This window comes from Epinephelus moara, chromosome 12 (assembly GCF_006386435.1).
Source record: "Epinephelus moara isolate mb chromosome 12, YSFRI_EMoa_1.0, whole genome shotgun sequence".
NCBI lineage: Eukaryota > Metazoa > Chordata > Actinopteri > Perciformes > Serranidae > Epinephelus > Epinephelus moara.
In genome coordinates this window covers 2269455-2289970 of record NC_065517.1, presented here as the reverse complement: position 1 = coordinate 2289970, position 20516 = coordinate 2269455, and the positions used below count along the sequence as shown (strand labels likewise).

The window sequence follows — 20516 nt, the reverse complement described above, 5'->3', positions numbered from 1 at the left end:
TAGACAGTAGGCCTAAAGCTAAAAAAGAAATCCTCCGGATTGGGATGTATATGCGGCGCGTGATTGTTGTCGATTAAAATGAATATTTATCAGTGACGATGATGAGGGCGCATTCGGCCCTCTGCAGCTCTACGACAGTCCGCTCCGGCTGCTGCTTCCCTCGTCAATACAAAGCGCAGAGGATCGTTACAGGCTGACAATGATAAATGTGCATTTATTTATTTATTCTTCCTAGTTTCTGTATTTACTCATTTTCTCATGTGATGCAGAAGGCAGTCTGTCCTGGAAAACATCGGGAGCCGAAAGTAAATATCAAAAAATCATCAGCCTTTGATTGAAAACGAAGGGATTTATTCCATTCTAAGGAAACAGGACTCACCTTTCATTTTTCATTTCTCTACATCTTTTTTTCTGTCGCCGTCACAGACACACGCACACAGCAGCACAACGAACCACACGGAAACAACAACATGAAGGAAAAGCTGCCGCAGCCTCCGACTTCGCTCTCATTTTCTTGAACTTTGTAACCAGGCCATCCATCATTCCTGTCACCATCAATCGAATAACGTGAGACAACTGCAATCCCATCTCATATCGAACCAGAGCCGTCTACGTGACCTGCTCCACCAACAAATGTCGTTGCCTTGTTTTTGTTTTTGCTTTTTTAACGCAATTTCTCCAGCGCCTTCACTGAGCTTTCTGGTTGGGAGTTTTAAAAAGTGAGCCAGCAGGAAAATAATGAGGCCGACCTGCTCTGCACTTTCAAACACTGTGATGAATCCTTGTTTCGTCTTCCTCAATGAATTTTTATTTTGGTTTTAGTGCAGACTTCTTCTCTGTGTTTTGGTGCTAAAAACTATTCAAAACATTGTCAAAAAATGGAACTCAATCCGCCATCAGGTCAGATTCCCCCAGGAGTCTTTGTAGCTCCAGTTTAGAAGAACAGGAAGAGGAAAGCAGAAGAAAGAGGTGCAGTGCATGGAGAACAGAAACAAACACTCGGTTAAAGTTGGGGTTAAAAAACATGTCAGTGAAGCTCACTCTGACATCTAGTGATCACAAGCGCAAACATGAAGAGAACCCGCTAAATAAAAAAGCACTAATCTATACAGCACAACAATTACAACGCTCACCGAGTCCTCATATTTAAATCCAAAAAAGATATTCACAGTGTTTTTTTCTTTTGTTCTTTAAAGGAGAAAAGTGTGTGTGTGTGTGTGTGTGTGTGTGTGTGTGTGTCTTTGTATAATTTATTGGAGGATGGGCATATAGGGTTTGGGGTAAAGCTAAGAGGTCAAATAAGAAAGAGAGGAGAAAGTGATCTTCCCTGTGGTCCGCCATTGTAGAAAAATAAATAAATAATTTAAAAGGAAATGGAGCAGATGTGTCAAACTGCTTCTCTTCACTATGAAGTCCTTTAAGTCATTTTATTCTCTGTGCAGCCGGTTAAGCTCCGAGTCTCTGCTCACTTTCAAGTCAAAAGTTTGTGGGCGGCCTCTGGTGCAGAGCATTGGCGTTTCCATGGTGATCCTCTACATGCGCGCACCGTGGGGCTCGGGCAAGGTGAGGTGAGGTGGGAGTGGTCAAGTGGTGTACGGTCAGGTGGGTTCGACGTGGCAGCTGCAGAGGCAGCTCTGGTACTGAGCTCCACAGACAGATGGGAGAAGATCCCTGAGCCAACCATGGAGGCCTGGACACACAGACAGAGGAAAGGGAACAGAGGGTTAGGACACAGAAGTCCAAAGACTTAAAAGACTTTGTAAAAAATTATTCATGGGGTTAGTGGATAATAGTTAAAATAGAGAAGTTTCTCAGCAAAATCAATAATATCAAGCAATAACATTTTTGACATTTTGCATGGAATTTAAATAACCTACAATATAATAAAATAATCTGACCACTAAGTATCACCACAGCTTTTGGATAAATTGTGCTGGTTAAACTCAATAAAATTCTTAAGCTCTGAGCAAATAATATTGGTTGTACTAAAATAATTGGACTTGTCAGATTATAAAATACTGAAGGCCAGAGTTGGAATTGCTTAAAATGATGCATGCAAATTGTTTTAAAAAAAAATAAATAAATAAATAAAAAAATTGAAAAATACAAAATCCCATTCTTTTTTACTATAGACATGACTACTGTGTCATGCAATACAACTATAATTGCCTGGTCTTACACATGAACACAAACCACAACACACACACAGTACATTTCAAACAGTAAAAACAGCACTACCAAAAATGATCCCAAAAAAAGGAAATTCTAATTTTTTTAATTTTATTTTTATAGCACATTTCGACAACAAGGCAATATCCCCCACAAAGTCCAGAGACAGTTGATAAAGCACACGGGCTGCATAATTGAAAATGACAAACTCAGTATATTTGTATATGAGTTGTACCAAGTTCAAACAAAAAGTTACTTTTTTCTTTGTTTTACTGAAATAAATTCAAAGGCCATACGTATAACAATGATCTATGTATTCACCTGAAAAAAAGATTAAAGTCTACACCTAGAGACATTTCAGACTATCCTGACCTCCTCTCTGGGAAAAAACAAGTTGAGAGACATCAGATTAAACACTTATTAATGTCCACGTTTCCCTTTTCTTCTGGGTTTTCTGGTTAAACATCAAAATGAACATCTTTGATAGTGTGCATAGTCTTGTCAGACCATTTCACAAACACTTTTCAGCCATCGTATTTTGTCAATGCCAGAAGAAAATGGGAGTCAAATCCACCTCTCCCAAATCCCATAGTTTACATTATTAGCAGCTTTCTCTCACTTAATAGAAATCCATCAATAATAACAGTATGAACAGCAACTCTTCAGTAAGCAACTTTGAGTCTTTGGCCCTTTTAGATGGGACAGATAATTTAGGACTATATTTCTGTTGAATATGTGTAAGTCTGTCATGTTGTTAATATAAGTCATGGGGCAGGATCCCACCTATTAATTCTGACTTCATACTTCAGAAGTCTAACTTCACTGTGAACCCCAATCCATTCATGACACAAAATTTTAATGTAGAGCCTACACAAATGTCCCAGATTGTCAAAACAACATAGAAAATGTATGTTTACTTAGCTCATTCCTTGTGAACTTGACATAGTGTTTTTCAAGTCAACAACTTTTTTTGTTTTTTAGTTTTGAGTTAATTTGCCAAAAATTTATAATGCTGATTTAGCCTAATTAGTTTAAGGTCAATTAAAACATTATCATTGTGCACTTAACATATATTTTTTTAAGTTCAATAGAATTTAAAAAAAATGTGTAGTCATTTTTTTTATGTTCATATGACACAGAATTAATGCTCAAAAAAGTTATGTTAAACTGACATAAAATTCAAATTTGTGGTCAAACTATGCATATGAATTTTTTATGTAAAAATCTGGAAAACATCAAGATTTTCCTAACTGAATTTGTTCATACTCTGCGAATAAGTTTAGAACTACCTTAGACCATACGTAGGCACAAATGATGAAGGCCCGGCTCTCTTACAAAATGTAAAACACCTTTGAACTAAATGCATAACATAGGCCCACTAAAACTGCATTCATTACAAATGGCTTTAATAGACAATGACATTAATTTACATTAATTTTCAGCAATATTAATTTACTAATTCATTGGCCAAATGTATTAAAAACAAACAAACAATGAAACTGACACCCTTCCATCCTTAACAGTTAATCTGTTAAAGAATATTGATATTGAAATGTAACAGTTTTGTTTTTTCTTGTTTTTATTTACTTAGTCTATAATGATCAGCTACTGCCACTTATTTCTAGTTGTGCATATATGCAAGGTATATAAAATATTCTGATTTACCTCAAAGCAGGTGCTAAGATGGCATATGAAGCCTTGCTGGAGGCAGCCTGTGTCTTAGGAGAGAGCACATCTTCAGAGACTGACATAACAGGTTTGAAGAGAGTGAATAAAGGCTTATCGAGGTGTGAGAGTATGCTGAACACAAATAGCAGGAACGAGCCTATCAACTTCAAATGCTTCAGATTCACCAACGTGCATGTTGGCATGAACAAAAATTGGCCGATGCGCAGGCCTCATGATCCTCTGGTCCTCTAATTAGGATCGAGGAGTTAACATAAAAAAGTGAAGCTTCCAAGTTCCAAGATTTTAAGTTGTACAAGTTCCCTGATTAGAAGGTTTGAGACTAAGTTGGGAAAAAGATGCAGGTGAACAATACTGGAGAAGACATCTGGACAAAGTTTGTTGTCTCTTAGCACAGTCGTTCATGTGAAGCTAAACTGCTAAATAGAAGCTTCCAGACCACTGTTGGACCCAGAGAAAATTAGCTAGACATAACTACAGAACAGTGACACCTGCTGGAGATGTGAGAAAGAAACTGGTACCCTAGTACACAAGCTGTTTTTCTGTGAGAAAAAAAGGAGTTCCTGTAGTTACCCTCAAATTTTGGCCTTCATCATGACTCAGAAACTGAGATTCATAGAAAAGTTTCATTTCATTTTCAACTAGAGAGTCTACACATTAATTAGGTATGATACAAGATGAATTTGTCATCGTTTTTGTTATCTTTTCTGCCATCTGTAACGGAGCCTGGAGGGACAATTTCACCAGTTGCAGCTGTGTGACCTGGATTTGTTCTGTCTGCCACACAGCGTCATAACAAACTGGTAGCTAGTGATATTTTTGCCTCCACCATCAGTAGGCAGGCTGTGGAGATAGATGGTTTGGGTTTTTTTGTCTGTTTTAATTGAGTTTATTGTTGTTTCTTACTTTGTTGTGCTGTAGCCTACAGCCTTCAGGTAACAACATGGAGCAAAGAGTTGTGGCTGTGTTTAGTCATTAAAAAATACATTCATCCTCATAATTATATTGCATCTATATTTCACATACAGTACCTGTTAGCAGGACAAATTGATCTGCTCTGCATAACACACCAGGGTTCCCTCACAAATAGACAAGATGTACATTTTTATTAGCCTTTGGAAGCCTTCTGAAACACGCTGAGGCAAGTCTGATGGAATTACCAGAACTGTCTAGAGCAGCCATGATCAGCCGGGGTGGCGGCCTGGCAGAGATCTGCACTCTACTGAGTGCACTTTTCTAGTTTTAAGGAATGGATTGAGCTGGTGACAGAAAGGGTTTAAACAAGTTACATACAGAGAAAAGAGGAGAGAAGATATTTTCAAACAAGTCTGGGGCTCCTCTCTGGCCCTATGAGAGAGAATGTCTGACAAAATTTGTACTGGCAAGGGGGAGGATGAATTGGTAGATTCCAATGTAACTGGCACTTTTTCTTCCGTTCTTTTGTCTTTATTGGAGTGTTTGTGTGTTGCCCATGATGGTGTGTCCTGCTGAAGCTGTATTCAACAGGTGCACGCAGCCTGGGTTCAATAAAATGTCTGTGTTTGTGGAATTAGTTCTGTTCACTTTTAAAAAAAGAGGGGACAGTAAGCATGTCTTGAATGTTATGAGGTGTTCTGTAAAAATTAACCATTTCCTTTAATATGATCACTGCCTTCAAGAGCTCATGTATTATCTATTAGAGAATATTCTATCAAGGGCTTAACCGTGAAATTCTAAGTTACCTGACAACACTTTTTACCTTCATTTTGAAAGAGGGAAGCAGATAAAATGAACCTCTTCTGTGGGACTGTTTTCATCATGATTTTAATGTTGAATTGTTTTTATGAGCAAGGTGGGTGATGTTTCTTTTGAACTCTTTATTGGTTAGATGTTGATATAAATATACTTAAATGTTAAAATGTGTGGGCTTTCAGTTTCACAAAAGAATTGTAACTGCTAGAGGGTGAACGGTAAATTAAGATTTTTTTTTTGTCAGTTGTGTGTGTCAATTCTGCATTTTCTTCAAAATTCTGACTGTCTCAATTCTCATTTTTTCATCTTAAAAAAATATTTTGGTCTTAATCCTTTTTGCATCATATTGCATCTTAAATGAACTGATTTATGCGGTATTTCATAAAGCATATGGTGGAGTCAGCTGTATTGTGCAGCAGAGTAAAATAGTGCAGATTCAGTCATGTATTCCATAATGGTTAAATGTTATGTCTCGGGCTTTATCATGCATGGAAAACCCTCATATTACTCCAAACATGGCTCTCTTTCTTCCTGCAGTCCTGAGGAGATTTACTGCCGCAGTCAGCATACGCTCTCGCCACAGATCAAATTAGGGGAAGAAAAAACATCCGGCTCTACTGAGCTATTACTGAAACTAGTCAATGATCATTCAATGAGAAATAATTTGATTGAATACTCTCCAAAAATATGAAGGCAGCGTTTCTTCAGGTTGAGAGCCTGATGTCTCTATGCAGATCTAGATATATATTTTATTTATTTTTTTAGATGAAGCGTCACAATCTGCTCTTTGAACTTCATTAGCAAAGCCAGGGGAATTACCAGACAGGGAAGAGGGAAAATTGGCCTCAGTGAAAAAAATGAAGTAAATGCAGCTCCTATTTACATATAAAGAGCTCTATTAATCAAGGTAAGTGTCATTACAGCGTGGCTCATTGAGCAGTGGAGAGTGGGTGTTAAATAAAATTCTCTGTGCTCGGGTGCCTCCGGCAGGCGATATGTCTTGATTTGAGAACTGTCAGCAGTGTTGGGGAGCTGATAGAGGCTGGAGGAGGAGGAGAAGGTGGGGGAGGGGGAATAGTACCCCGATTCTTAATCAGATTGCCAGGGGAGAGGAGATGGAGGAAAATAAAAATGGAGGAAGAGGAGGACAGAGCGATGGAGAGGGAAAGAGGAAGTGATGTGGAGACAGGGAGGAATGTGCTTCACACACAGTCATTTTGATATTTTTCTTTTTTATTCTTTTTTTTCTCTCCAAAGTCAAAGATGCACACAGCTGACTTCAGAACCGGTCTATGGACCAGGTGGCACAATCTTAGCTCTATCCCATATGCTAAAAGCATGTGTTTTCTCAAAACAAAGTGTCCTCTCGCCCTGAGCATTACTCACAGCACTACAATGGTGCTTTAGCATGTCTTCTCTCAGACAGTGTCTTACCTATGTGAAAGGAAAATGATTACAAATTGGGTTTCATTTTCTTAGTTATGTTTACCATTTCTATCACTCATAATAACAGAGCCCGGTCTCACTCCAAAATTGTCAAAATCTGGCGCATGGGCAGTGACTTGCAGCGTCAGAACGAAAAATGGCATTCTTAAACATTGGCATGATAGGTGCCCGGCGGCATCAGGGGGAAACACGGCGGGACAAGGATAAAAGTTAAGGCTGTCAAAGTCCATGTGGGGCGGGCAGGAGGGGTGGTGGATGGATCCAACAAACACTGACTTTCACCCAAGAGAACGGTGTTTGCATCCATTACGATTCTAAAGCCAACCCCTGTTCTTTTTTCCTAAACCTTACCACGTGCTTTTGTTGCCTAAACTTTACCATGTGTTTTTGTTGCCTAAACCTAACCACATGCTTTTGTTGCCTAAACCTAACCACGTGCTTTTGTTGCCTAAACCCAACCATGTGTGTTTGTTGTTGAAGGGAAAAAAAAAAATAAAAAATTGCAGTGTTGTACCAATTTAGTGCGTTTATTTTGAAAGAAACTGTATGTAAACGTTAAATTTCTAAAAAATTAAAGTGTATCTTGAAAGAAGACAATGCATGTAACAGTCACTCACGCTGACAGAACTGTTCCAGAACGTCAACAACCAGTGCACCCATATGTCAACATGGAAAGTCTATGACCAAGCATGTCAATATGTGACGAGATCTGAGTGAGAATGTGTTGGAAAACAGTGTAGAAACTCCCTGATCAACTGATCAGTTATATTTGCTGTATATAAAATTAAACATCACAGAGATGCTGTTTCAAACCTTCTCTACACTGTCAGGACTAAACTGTGATAAAGAAATAATATATTTTTTAAATTTGCCAGCTTACAAAGTAATTTACATAGACTAAAAATCTAAAAATATTGGAATCTCACAGTTAAAAACACAATATGTGTAATTTTCAACTGTAGAACTTCCCCAGCTTGCTAAAAGCTTCCAAATTCCCAGACGAAACCCCCTCTGTGGTGAACTAAAAAACTGGATTTTGGAGGGTGGTAAATAAAACACATGCATATCATTTAAATTTTAATTACATATGTTATTCAGTAAGTGAAATAATTAATTATCAGTAAATTATACATACTCTACCTCTTTGTTAACAGTAACAACTGCAACATAAATATATATAAAAAAAATACACTCTACGATATTGTATTATGCTCTGCACTGCAGGCTAAAGTCAGTTTCATTCGTGGGAGTAGAGAGTGTTGAGCTGCACTCAAACACTGCATACTTCTCCTGGTTCTCTGTTTGCCAGGGGTTATCATTTGAGCATGGTGTGGTCAATTAGTCAATTACCAAAGCTGACATGATCAGTATTGTCTCCAGGCAGCAAGATGTGCAGTGGTTAGCACAGTCACCTCACAGCAAGAGGATTCTCGGTTCAAACCCACTGGCATGACCAGCCCGTGTCAGCGTGCCTCTCACCCATGTTCTCGCGCAATGTGAGCTAAGATTGGCCCCAGCCCCCCTGCAACTCTGAACAGGATAAGCAGTTACTGAAAATAAATATGAATTGAGTGTTGCCTCCTGTGTATGTAAATTTTTCAAGTCAGGCTAACCTTCCCTGAATTCATTAAATTAAATTACCTGGTTAGTCATATTAATACGTAGATAAATAATTGTCTACTTACAATCAGGAGCCAATATTACTCACTTTTTATAAGCTATCAGTTGTATGAGGTATTAAAAATATTTGGTTGTATTTACCTAATAAGTTTTAGTGTGTCATAGCTGTTAAATTTAGGTACTCTTTACTCAAGACATGAGATTAAGGCCCAATCCCAATACCCCCCTTTGTCCACTACCCCTTAGCCCTTGGCCCTACCCCTAGCCCTGGCCCACTACCCCTTGGCCCTCGAAATGAAGCAACGAGGGGTAGGGGTTGAAATCTTTCCCTAGGAATTGGGACACCACTCACTACATCACCACGTCAGTTATGTTCACGCATACGTAACTATTTTAAACAGGAAGCCGTGAGCGTTCTACATTTCCAACCGGCATCTACAATGGAGTCTCCCGTTGAGTTCATCCTAGCAATCGCGTTTGCTGTATTCATCATGCTTCATTTGATGAACGACAGATGACGAAATGATATGTACAACAGGGGACTTCTGCTAGCTAGCTAGCTAGCTAACCAGCTAACATTAAGAGGCAGCATAGTTATCCTAGCTGGCGTGTTATTGTAATGTGAAAAATCTGACAATTTTGCAGAACAGGACAGATGGCAGACGCCAGATAGTGCAAGCTAGCTAGCTAGCTAACAAGCAACCTGAAGACAGTAACGTTAGCTAGCTGGCAAGCTTTCTGTCAACTCCAATCTAGACATCGTGAATAGCAATAAAAAATTGTTATACCGTTCTCTACACAAATACACAGTTATTCGAAAACGTTTTTACAAAAGTTCCATGTCTATTATATGTACATGTATGAACTTTTTTCCCCGTCTCTTGCTCGGTGGTAGCCATGGCGACGTCTACCCCTCGCTGGCAAGTCAGCATCTGAAATCCCTCACTCCGAAGGGCTAGTTTCATACCCACTACCCCTCATTATGCCCCCTACCCCTACACGCAAAAAGGAATTGGGACACCCCTACCCCTCGTGGAATGCGCAAATCTAGGAGTAGGGCCAAGGGGTAGGGCTGGGGGGGCGGGGGTTATTGGGATGGGCCCTAAATGTACTCAAACAAACTGAGTGCAAATTGTAACCTCATATTTATTGAGTAGATTCTATAGGTTTGTTTTAGCAGTGGTGACTTTGGCCCTGTGTTGCACTCACCAAGTTAACTGAAGAGATGCGGGACAAATATGACATGGTTACAAACAAAGTTAATAAAATCAGCTGCTCCAAAAATCTATAGACTATCTTTATTATTCTAAGCTGTTATTATTACCGATAAAAATAGGGTAAAAATAAAGAAAACAAGCTGTAATTATCATAAGGTTTCCCTTAAGAACCAAATTTTAAATAACAATGTACCATATTGCCTTAAAATCGAACCAGGAAGACAAAAGCAAACACTGATGTTGTGAAAGGACTGCTGTGAATCTATATTTGTTGAGTTAACACGAAAGTCATGACAGCAAACATCCAGGTCACAAAGTCATTTTTCAAGTCTAGATTAGACTGTTAAGGAAGGGGCAGTGAATGGGGGAATTGGTTATTTGTTACAAATGAAGACAGACAGAGACTGGATTACTTACTTCACCCTGTCTTTTAGGCTTGCCTCAGTGGAGAGGATTTACATGTAGTGCCACTGCCCATCCATGCCCATGTTCATACCCATGCCACCCATTGGTCCTGGAAAATGTACAAGCAAGAGTAACAAGATGACAGACCACTCAGAATATGGTAGAACTCTGAGGTTTCACAGAGAACATTATTCTCTACAGCTGCTGGCCAGCGAAGTTGTAAGTAAGATTCAGCATTGATGCTAACAGAAAGATAAAAATGCCTTTACTACAAAGTTAAAGGTGGTATAAACATATCTGCCACATAAAGGACACACTACTTCCTGCATTGGCACCAAACATACATCATGCAGTGTATAACTGTCATCATTATAAGCATAAAACTTTTATTTCAAAGTGATTAACATTTAAAAAGACCAACCACTGGCTGTTGCCTTTAGGTGATGCTATAATGGTCATGGAAATGGTGCTACCAGAAAGATACAGATATATGTAAAAATAGATGAAACCTACATGGATTGTGCATGCACATAGAGGAGCACTTCAAGAAACATTGAGCTCTTCCCTAATTTAATCAATTGTTTGAAAGTCAGCCGACTACAGGAAGAAAACAATTATTGAAATGTTGCCCTTGATGATCTGATAATTGTGTGGGTGATTGCTCACCTCCAGGTCGGAGACCCATGTGCTGCTGCCCATCAAGAACAAAACCTCCCATTGGCTGGCCATCTGGACTGTACGCTGTGCCCTGACTCACTGTGAGAGGAGGAGAAGCAAGACTGTGAGAGTGAGCCGCCCAGAGTTCCCACTCTGATCACTCTGATGCTGTACACAAAGTCATGCCCACATCCTGCACCTCCTTCATGCAACCCATAGTCTTTTCTGATACATATTCTTTCTCACTTTTCACTGTTGTTATCCACTCTGCAGCTGCAGTTGATTTAGCAAGAGATATCAGGAAGACACTTTGCATTTAATTTCACCTGAGCAGTTTGTTGAATGAAATGAAGTACCGTAAAACTTCACGTAAGAGCCCAGGCTATTTGCTTAAGTCAGTGAACTCAACAGGCAAATATTTGGTGGCGTCTTTATGGGACAGGCCTTTAATTCCTTTCATATAAAACTGTTGCTCAGCAAAGATGGGAAATACTCAAAAACTAATCAAGTTGATTATTTTAACCAATATGAATATCACTGATATTACTGATTATGAATATTAAAAAAAAAGTCTTTGAATGACATATAATTTATGAATCATTCATTTGATCTAGGTCTGACAGACAGCACTTCAGAGAGAGAGAGAGAGAGAAAGAGAGAGAGAGAGAGAGAGAGAGAGAGAGAGAGAGAGTTACTCATTTTACAGCACTCAAGGGTTACGGCAACCCGACATAACGACACAACACCACTTCATCCTGTTAAGACAATACTCACGACTTGGAATAATTTTAGGAAAAACCCTTTTGACTCTTTTCATCAGTGGACCCTTACAGACTAAAGAGATATGAATAACTTACCAGGTAATCAGGGAATGAACATATATTCTGACTTTATGATTGCTTCAGAAGTAGGGAGTCACCACTTTTTTTTCATCTCTCTTGTTTACAAGGCTAGCAAATCTCAATAAATTACTGTCTTTTTGGTGCTCATGGTTTCAGTAAAATTAACTGAATGATTGAATTGTGGAGAATCTAACCAAGCTAACACTGTGTAGCATCTCAATACTGACAAAAGTTCAAACATTTGTATTTGCATGCATGATCTAAGCAGCTAACTAATGTTAGCTCAAGTGGGTTGCCAACAACCCTGTTATATATGTCCAAAGAACTTCGGTAAAACAAAACTGCTTGACAACCAGACCAGGCTTCTGATTGAGGCAGGGCCTTTATTTGTCAAAATGTGTAGTCACACCAGGCTAGGAAAAAGGGACTGGGTGTTTACTTGGAACTAGGCTTTTAATTGAAGTTTTACAGTATTAGGTACAGTGAACAGTCACTGAACTGCAGTGTTACCTGCTCTGTTGGACTGGTCAATCATAGGTTGGACTATCCTCCTCCTTGCATTTATAAACCTGAAAAAGGAAGAACAATATCATGTCAGCTATCATACAAAAAGGTACATTTTTAGTGGAGATAACACATTTATGGAAAAACAAAAATCTTATAACACATCTACTATGTACCGAAATTAATCACTTGCTACTGTTAAGCACTCCTGACTTTGGAATGTATAAAAATGTTAGCATGTTAATAAGGATAATTGATAGAGTTGGTAGAAACAGAGATTCCACTTCTTCTGATAATGATGAATATTAAAAAAATAAAAGAAGTTTCACATTAGATTTTTTTTTTTCTTGAATCTTTAAAGTTCTTCTAAGATTTGCATCTGTTCCATCCCACCCTTCCTTGTTCCTCACTGGTCTCCTTGTCATGATTTAGAGTAAAGAATGCCCCTCCTTCATCTGAAGTATACAGCATTAACAAAAACTGTCAGTTTCATTGGGCAGCTTTTGAAGAACTGGAACACTGTGTGTCTCCAGGGATTTCACTAATAATCTAGTTTATTCCTAATGACATAATCTGGGGCCTTATCTTAAAAAAATGTATTGATTTGGGTTTAGCCTTGTAGCCCTAGGCACTGATGATGAGGTTAACTGCTTTGCCAATGTTTTGCCATTGACACCATGCCTTAAATCCATCAAACAGGCAGTGCTGGGAGCTTGCATGCTTTGACATCTGTATTGGATAGAGCCTCGAGTTAAGCCTGTGGTCATCTTGCTCATGGATAAGTGGTGGGGGGCTGTGTAATTAGGCCTGTTGGAAACCTGATACATTTAAAAGCAAACTCTTAGGAGGATTTGAGAGGAAGATAAGAGCAACGTAGCAATGTAATTCTAATTAATCTAAGTTTAAACCCCGTCACAGGCTGCCCCCAAAATGATGACATGCAGAACTGTGCCATCTGAAACTAAATCCATATTGTGTCATTTTTTGATTGGAGCTGTTTCTAGCTAAGCGGTCTACAAAAGCAGCTGGTCTGGAGCATGTTTTAATCTTTCTTTTGGCCGATAACTGATACCGGTATCAATATATCAACTTTTTTCCTCTACCTTATTTAAGTGATCATCAAGTCTCTTCTGTGGTGGAAGTGACATTATATTATGCATGCACACTCTTATCTTGATGGCCCACCAGCAGATAAAGACATGAAATGTGATACTTTTCAATGTATGTAATTTTCATTCATTGTGTAAATTAAAGGTAGGGTCTGGAGGATTTTCCAGTTGCTGTTTGTAAACACACATTCAAATTTGGCCCCTCCTATCAGGCTCAACTCTCCCGGGTGTACGGAGCCCGGAGGTACGAAGAAGGCTTCACAGTAGAGGTTCAGGCAAGGCTCGCACTGGTGCACGCTCGGACACGCTCGGGAACAGCACCTGCGCTCTCTCATTGGCTGAGGAAATCTCCGCCCAGAAGCGGTCCAAGCTCACAAAAACATCAAAATACAGTTAAAGGGCAGGAGCTCTGCAAACAGAGTCACCACCACACATGAGTAGAAGCCCATAGGTGATGATTAAGCAGGATTTCATTTGTATATGTCTATATTTTGTTTTGTTTGAAAATCCTCCAGATCCTACCTTTAAGAAGTTAGTTAATTCCAATTGTTCATTTTAGAGCCAGTATCGGCCCATACTGATGATGTGGCAATGCCATCCTGCATTCTTATTTAAAATGTTATCATGTAACATGGCAGTGCTACTAGACATGGTCTAGGACAGTTTAATTTATGACTATGTAATTTAGCACCAGTTACAAGGAAATAGATAGTTTAATTAATTCGCTTTGAATCAATTCATTGAAATAAATTGAAAAGGTCTTTTTGTCAGTGCACAGCAGGTCAGCTGATTCAAAAATGTGAAATTTACAGGCAAGCACACAATTCAACATAAATGAATGATATAGCTTCAAGAAATTGAAAAATGGATGAATATTTTTTTGGGTTTAACATTTATAAACTCAACAAAATATACTCTAAAAAAACTTAGACTTTAAAAAAGATGTGAGCTAAAAATATATTTGTCCAATATGTCCACAGGTACTTAGGACTCGGTACTGTCCGAAAGGTATCTTTGATTATCTGTAACTGAATGTACTGATATCAAACACCTGCATTACTTTGACAGTGAAGAAAGGATTGATTTGATGATCATGAGCCAAGATTTAAAATTATGATAAGCACATATTTTCTTTATCATTTTTAAGCATCCGTTTGGACATTAATTTTTTATGACAGTGTGAGATAGCCCAACTGCTAGACAGAGTAAGTCACACTTAATCAGTATGTATGTGACGTCCATGCCTTCAGTAACTCCAGACTGAGGTTAGAATAGAATATGTACTCTCAAGTCTTTTTTTTTTTTTTTTTAACAAAATGCATTTCACAAACCAAGACACATGGTTTTGTGCATGTGTGAGTACATGTAATGGCAGTTAAATCTGGTGTTGGAGTGACTTACCAGTTGTTCACTTGAAGGATGGTGAGGCCTGTGTCTTGTGCTAGCTGTTTTTTCTGTTCCTCTGAGGGGTACGGGTGCTGGAAGTGACAGAAAGATAGTTCAATCAATTATAGCTGTCCAAGTAGATTTTCAAGCATTTGGATGCTTGTTTCTTCTTTAATAGACAAGTAACAAAACCTCTTGATCTTCTTTAAAATAATAATTCATTGTGGTCATCACGATATGCTGCTTTTCCATTCAGGTATAAAAATCTGCTTTCAGAAACGTGTTTCGTGTGACATCTGATTTTTTTTTTGTTTGTTTGTTTGTTTGTTTTTTTGTTCATGATCTGGAATGCATCCCATGTCCAGTAATTTAAGTGTAAATAGTGGAAACATATGAGAAGAATCAACACTTACTCTGGAATCTGCAAAGGTTCAGACCAGCACAGGATGACAAAAAAGGGATTTCAGCTCTGAACCTTTACATCTAAAAACAACTGCCTTACCACACAACTACTGAGCTAATCAGCTCACCATTGTGTATGCACAGGCATGAAAAATACCCAAAAACATGCCTAGAAGGTTTTGACTAGATAAATTATGAATTGAATGATGTTCTGTTTACTTGAGGTAAATATATACCATTGGTATTACTTTACACATATTGCACATTTGAAGATTGGCAATTTGAGTTTGGAAATTGATAAAGTAGCACAAAATATTGCATGTTAAATTTTTAAACACAAAGATTTACAACAAATGTGCAGTAACATGTAGATGCACACACCTTGTGTGCATCTGCAGGCACAGGTAGTTTACTGACAACCTCTCAAATCCCTAAATTGAGAGTGGTGAAGTGTCCTAATCACTGCGCCACCAAGAACACATGGCTTTTAACCTCTTTAACTCCGTTCGGACGCCGGCGTCCGCGCTCCCTCCCTCCTCTGTTAAATGGTATCTCACAGGCGCACTACGTCATCAAACCATGTGATGTTTGGTATCACCGGATTCAGGAAGCTCTCGGCTTCCTGAATCCGGCATCGTTTTTCTTTTATTCCTTATGGATTTCACACCAGAGCAGCCTAAATACACGAAGTCCAAAATCGCGATGAGTGGTGACAAGTCATGTCATGCCGAAAATCGCGATGAGTGGTGACAAGTCATGTCATGCCGTTTTTCGAGGGGAAAAGTGAAAGGATTACTCGCAATCTCATGCCGAGCCATCAGTGGACACGTAGCTGGTTTATAAAAGGTAGGAGTCTCACTCCTACCACTATTTTTGGCTGAGATATACCGCCTAGAAAGTAGGATCACAACTTTCACGTTTCATATGGCTTTATTTGGTGATATTTTATGGTGTTTCTGTCATTAACAACATCAGCTATCATAATCACACCTGATTTCAATAAGGTACGATGTTTGAAGCTGGCTGAGTGTTGTTTGATCACTGATAGTACTGTTTTGAAGCGGAGTGAGCACTCTGTCATTTGGAGCTCCACCTGGATCTTTTCATTAAAAAAACTCTGTAGAATGGTCATACTTGGAGCAATTTTCTTCAAATTTGAAACAAATGTTCATTGATAGTGTGCCTACACAGTGTCATTTACCTGCTCAGATGAAGCCACAGACAGTTATTCATCCTGAAAATCATTTTTTATTTTATTTTAGGCAAAATTTTCAAATTTTTACTGACTTCAGAGGCCCATTAGTCTGTCTCTGTATCACCTAGAGTGTTTCTAACACTTTCACAAGAAACTTCAGAGAGTTTGCTTTCTGGCAAGACCTCATGCATGCATGTAGTCAGAGCGGTTCAGAGGCTACAGTCATTTTAATTTGGGTATGTCATTTTAGGCGTTTTCGCTACAAAATACTCACCGTACAACTTGTTGTGGGCCAGCATATCTCAACATATCATAACAATTGTTGTTTTATCGATAAAAGCACCAAATTTGGCAGATGTGTTATAGGAACAAAACTGGATGTTGGGCCAAAACAAACTCTGTTGGCTGTGGCAGCCATTTTCAAAACGGTCACCACCAACTAAAACACTCACAATTATATGTTGTTGTTGTTATTGTTGTTTTGTTTTGTTTTACAAAGTATTTGGTCATTTCATTTAATTAGTTTCATTAATGCTGTGAATCAGTAAAATTATTCTATAACATACCTATAACACCAAACATATAAGATGTTCTTGGTGTTCGTGGTGTTTGTAGGCTATACTGCAGGTCAAATACTGGCAAAGATGATGGTGGTGACTGACTATGTAAAAAAGGCTTCTACTAAAAGAAACAGGGTTTCCAACACCCTCGACATCTTCTAATTCACAGCCTGCAGTGCCTAGTTTGTTTGCTGTGGAGAGGAAGTAACCAATTATATCCTTCCTCTTCACACAGTGCTGGGAGTGCATCCATGTTGTTAGCCAAAAATCTCCTGAAAATGTTTGAACTGAATGAACTACCAAGAAATAGATGAAGATGAGGGGCTTGGAGCTGCTCTGATTGCCCACAAAGCTTGGTGGCATCAGTGGTGCAGGCTGGCCTTCAACAACAGCTGACTCTAACATCTCTCATTTACTCCAACATTAAAGTGCCATACCATGGTGTATGACAAAACATTCTGACTTCAACCTCATCACATATCGTCATTTGGTCATGGACTTTCCATGTCAACGTACTACGTGCAAGGTACCCTGGGTGCGTTGGTTGTTGACGTTCTGGAATGCTGTGCCAACTTCAGCCATTTCATTACATGCATTGTCTATCGTCAAAATACACTTCGTTTTTTACAGGAAATGTATAGTTTGCATACAGTATCTTTCAAAATAAATGCACTACGTTGGTAAAAATTGAAGTTTGTTTCCTTCAACAACAAAAGTGCATGGTTACGTTTGGCCAACACATACGTGGTTGGGTTTAGGAAAAAAGGACAAGGTTTGGCTTCACAATCTTATGGGAAGCAAACACCAGCCTCCCGGGTGAAAGTGCCCACCAGGTAGGTGCCTGTTGGAACCATCCACCACCCCTCCCTTTTGCCCCCTTAACTTACGTCGCTGTCCCGCTGTGTTTCTGTGATGCCGCCTGGCGCTGTTATCATGAGCAACCTGCCGTGTATCATGCCTATGTAAAAGGACAGCTTTTTTCATTGGTGTCTGACACCAAAAGTCACTGCACAAATGCTGGTATTCTATGACTTCGGAGTGAGACCAGGTTGTCCACGACAGTGTTGTCTTACCATGTTGAACAGTTAACATAAACAAGATGTGTGGATAGAGTGGTTTACACAGTAAACAACAATAACACTGGACTTTTTATAACTAAACTAGCATATGGGGGCGACCCTGAATAGTAAACTATCTAATGATTCAATCTAAGGAGCCTGATTTGACTGCCAGTCTCACAGCTGAATCATCAAATTGTTGGTAAAATGTGGTTATGAAACAGTATCATTACATTTGGGCAATATGGTGCTGCTGAATGTCTAATTTTACATTGAATTGCTTGGTTTCTCCCAATAAATCATGATATATAGTGTTTTGGTATACATTTATTGATTGGAGTACTCACATACCACTGGCAAAGCATTAAATGTTTTTTGAATGTGTGAACAATTCTCTCTCAAAATCAGCAGAGGAAGGTGTGTAGAAACAGCTGCTGTCACTCTTTTTCTCTTTCTCTTTCTCTTTCTGAGGAAGTCGAAAGTTCTATTTACAACCATGAAAAGCAACAGACGTGTAATGTCAATTCCCTGGCTTCGTTTCAGTACAGCACCACACCAGACACACCCCTTTCACACAACAAACTGTGCTGGATGGCTCATGTCCTATTATAAATTATAAAACCAAAAAAACACTACAAAAAATGTAATTCAACAATCAGTGAACAATAGGCAAGACTTGACCAGTCTAATTCAACTATGTAAATTCTTAGTCTGGGACACGTCACTAGTATCACAGTTAGTAGCTTTAGAACATTTACCGAATATTTTATATCACAGTATGGGGATGTGCTGCAAAAATTCAGCTCTGCAGGATGTACAAGTGATTTATTTAGATTTTTTTAGAAGTTTGCATTGTGAAATATAATTTTTACATTTTTAATTTGTTGCAATAAGCAATCATTACCAAATTTTATGTTTCAACTGAGTTCTGACCCTTGATCATGCCAACTGAATTTCGTACTTTGTGTGTGTGTGTGTGTGTGGCCTCTTCAGAGAGTTCAGAATATTTACCTCTATGTAAACAGGGATTCTCTGTTGCTTGGTACAGTAAAGTCACATTCAACAACAGGTGAAGAGATAGAAATTAGATTTATTAGGCCACATTTTAAATAACTCAAACATTTCAAGAATCAGCGATGTAATTTCAGAATGACTGGTGTTGTTTCTGGAACCAAGGAAGCGCAGAGTTCTGCAGAGCGAGCAGCATGTCATCCGCAGTGAGCCTGTGTTGCAGTTCAATGCTCTACTTTATAACAGTGATTGCGGTGATTAGAGCAAGTGACTAATGCGCCTGTTTGGAAATTAATACCTCCACTTAGTGTATTTCACTGTGTTTCTTATCATGAGTAGATGTGACAGATTATTTTTTTAGGGGCCCCAGGCATACGTGGCGGCTGTGGCTCAGAGGTAGAGCGGGTTGTCCACCAATCGAAAGATCAGTGGTTCGATCCCGGGCTTCTCCAGGCTGCATGTCGAAGTATCCTTGAGCAAGATACTGAACCCCAAATTGCTCCCGATGGCTGTTCCATCGGTGTGTGAGTGTGTTAATAACTGAGTAGCAGGTGGCACCTTGTACGGTAGCCTGGGCCACCAGTGTATGAATGTGTGTGTGAATGGGTGAATGTGACTCGTAGTGTAAAAAGTGCATTGAGTGGTCACTAGATGACTAGAAAGGCGCTATAAAAATGCAGGTCCATTTACCAGGTCCATACGCCATCTTGCTTTTCTTTACACTCTTTCTCTAAGTGGAAATGTTGAAAGTCTATAAACAGTGGTAGTGGTTCCTCTAACTTGAGTGGTAGAGGAAGTGCTCAAAACTTTTTTCTGAAGTAAAACTATTTACTGTTAAATAAAGAACAATGAGAACAAAAATAACAGGGCTACAGCATTGTGCACCGCTACTTGGACACCACCAATAAAAAGAAATGTCAAGGCTTTAGCCAAAAACGATTTGTATTCATTCAGGAACACATAGAGCAGATTTGCCCTTAAGTGCAGGCTCTTGTACTAAAAAAAAAACTCCCACTCAGGAAGTGTAGGCCTACTCATATTCTGTGCCAGTCTCCCTCATGCACAGTTATTCCTGGAAGTGAGTGCACAAGTTGGCTCCATGACTGACCATGGTTTGGCCCTGTGAACACTTCACGCTAAAAGCGCGTGCCATTGTGTGACAGTATTTGACATTATTTGACATTGCTTGACAAATGATCGGGTGGGATATAAAGAGCCACAATGGTGGCCTTTGTTTAGGGTCCTGATAAGGTTAGGCCCCCTGTCAACCCCCAAACCCTTCTTGCCTTGCTCTCTCTCCCCCGTCCTCTGGCCCTGATCCCTTCGCTGGCTCTGTGCGTGGGTGTGTGTGATTGTGTGTGATTGTGTGTGTGTGTGTGTGTGTGTGTGTGTGGGAGGAGGGTGGCAGATGGTAGACAGAGGTGATCCTTGTACTGAGAGCAGGGTCGTGGGCCAGTCCCCATTCTGCCGCTGTCAGGCCAGCAGCCGCCTCCTGTGGTCACCGGTGAAGGATGAGCT

The 20516-nt window shown here is 39.3% G+C and overlaps 1 protein-coding gene across 1 annotated transcript in view; it reads right to left on the bottom strand.

Moving 5' to 3' along the window:
- Positions 1-1203: 1203 nt before the first annotated feature.
- Positions 1204-20516, bottom strand: part of meis2b (Meis homeobox 2b) — a 54551-nt gene continuing 35238 nt past the window's right edge. Inside the window, exons 9-13 of the mRNA XM_050058868.1 lie at positions 14788-14864; positions 12284-12342; positions 10941-11030; positions 10287-10383; positions 1204-1690 (exon numbers count right to left, since the gene is read on the bottom strand). Of these exons, the coding sequence (XP_049914825.1) occupies positions 10325-10383; positions 10941-11030; positions 12284-12342; positions 14788-14864 (285 nt within the window). The 3' untranslated portion in view covers positions 1204-1690; positions 10287-10324. The remainder of the gene's footprint in view (positions 1691-10286; positions 10384-10940; positions 11031-12283; positions 12343-14787; positions 14865-20516) is intronic.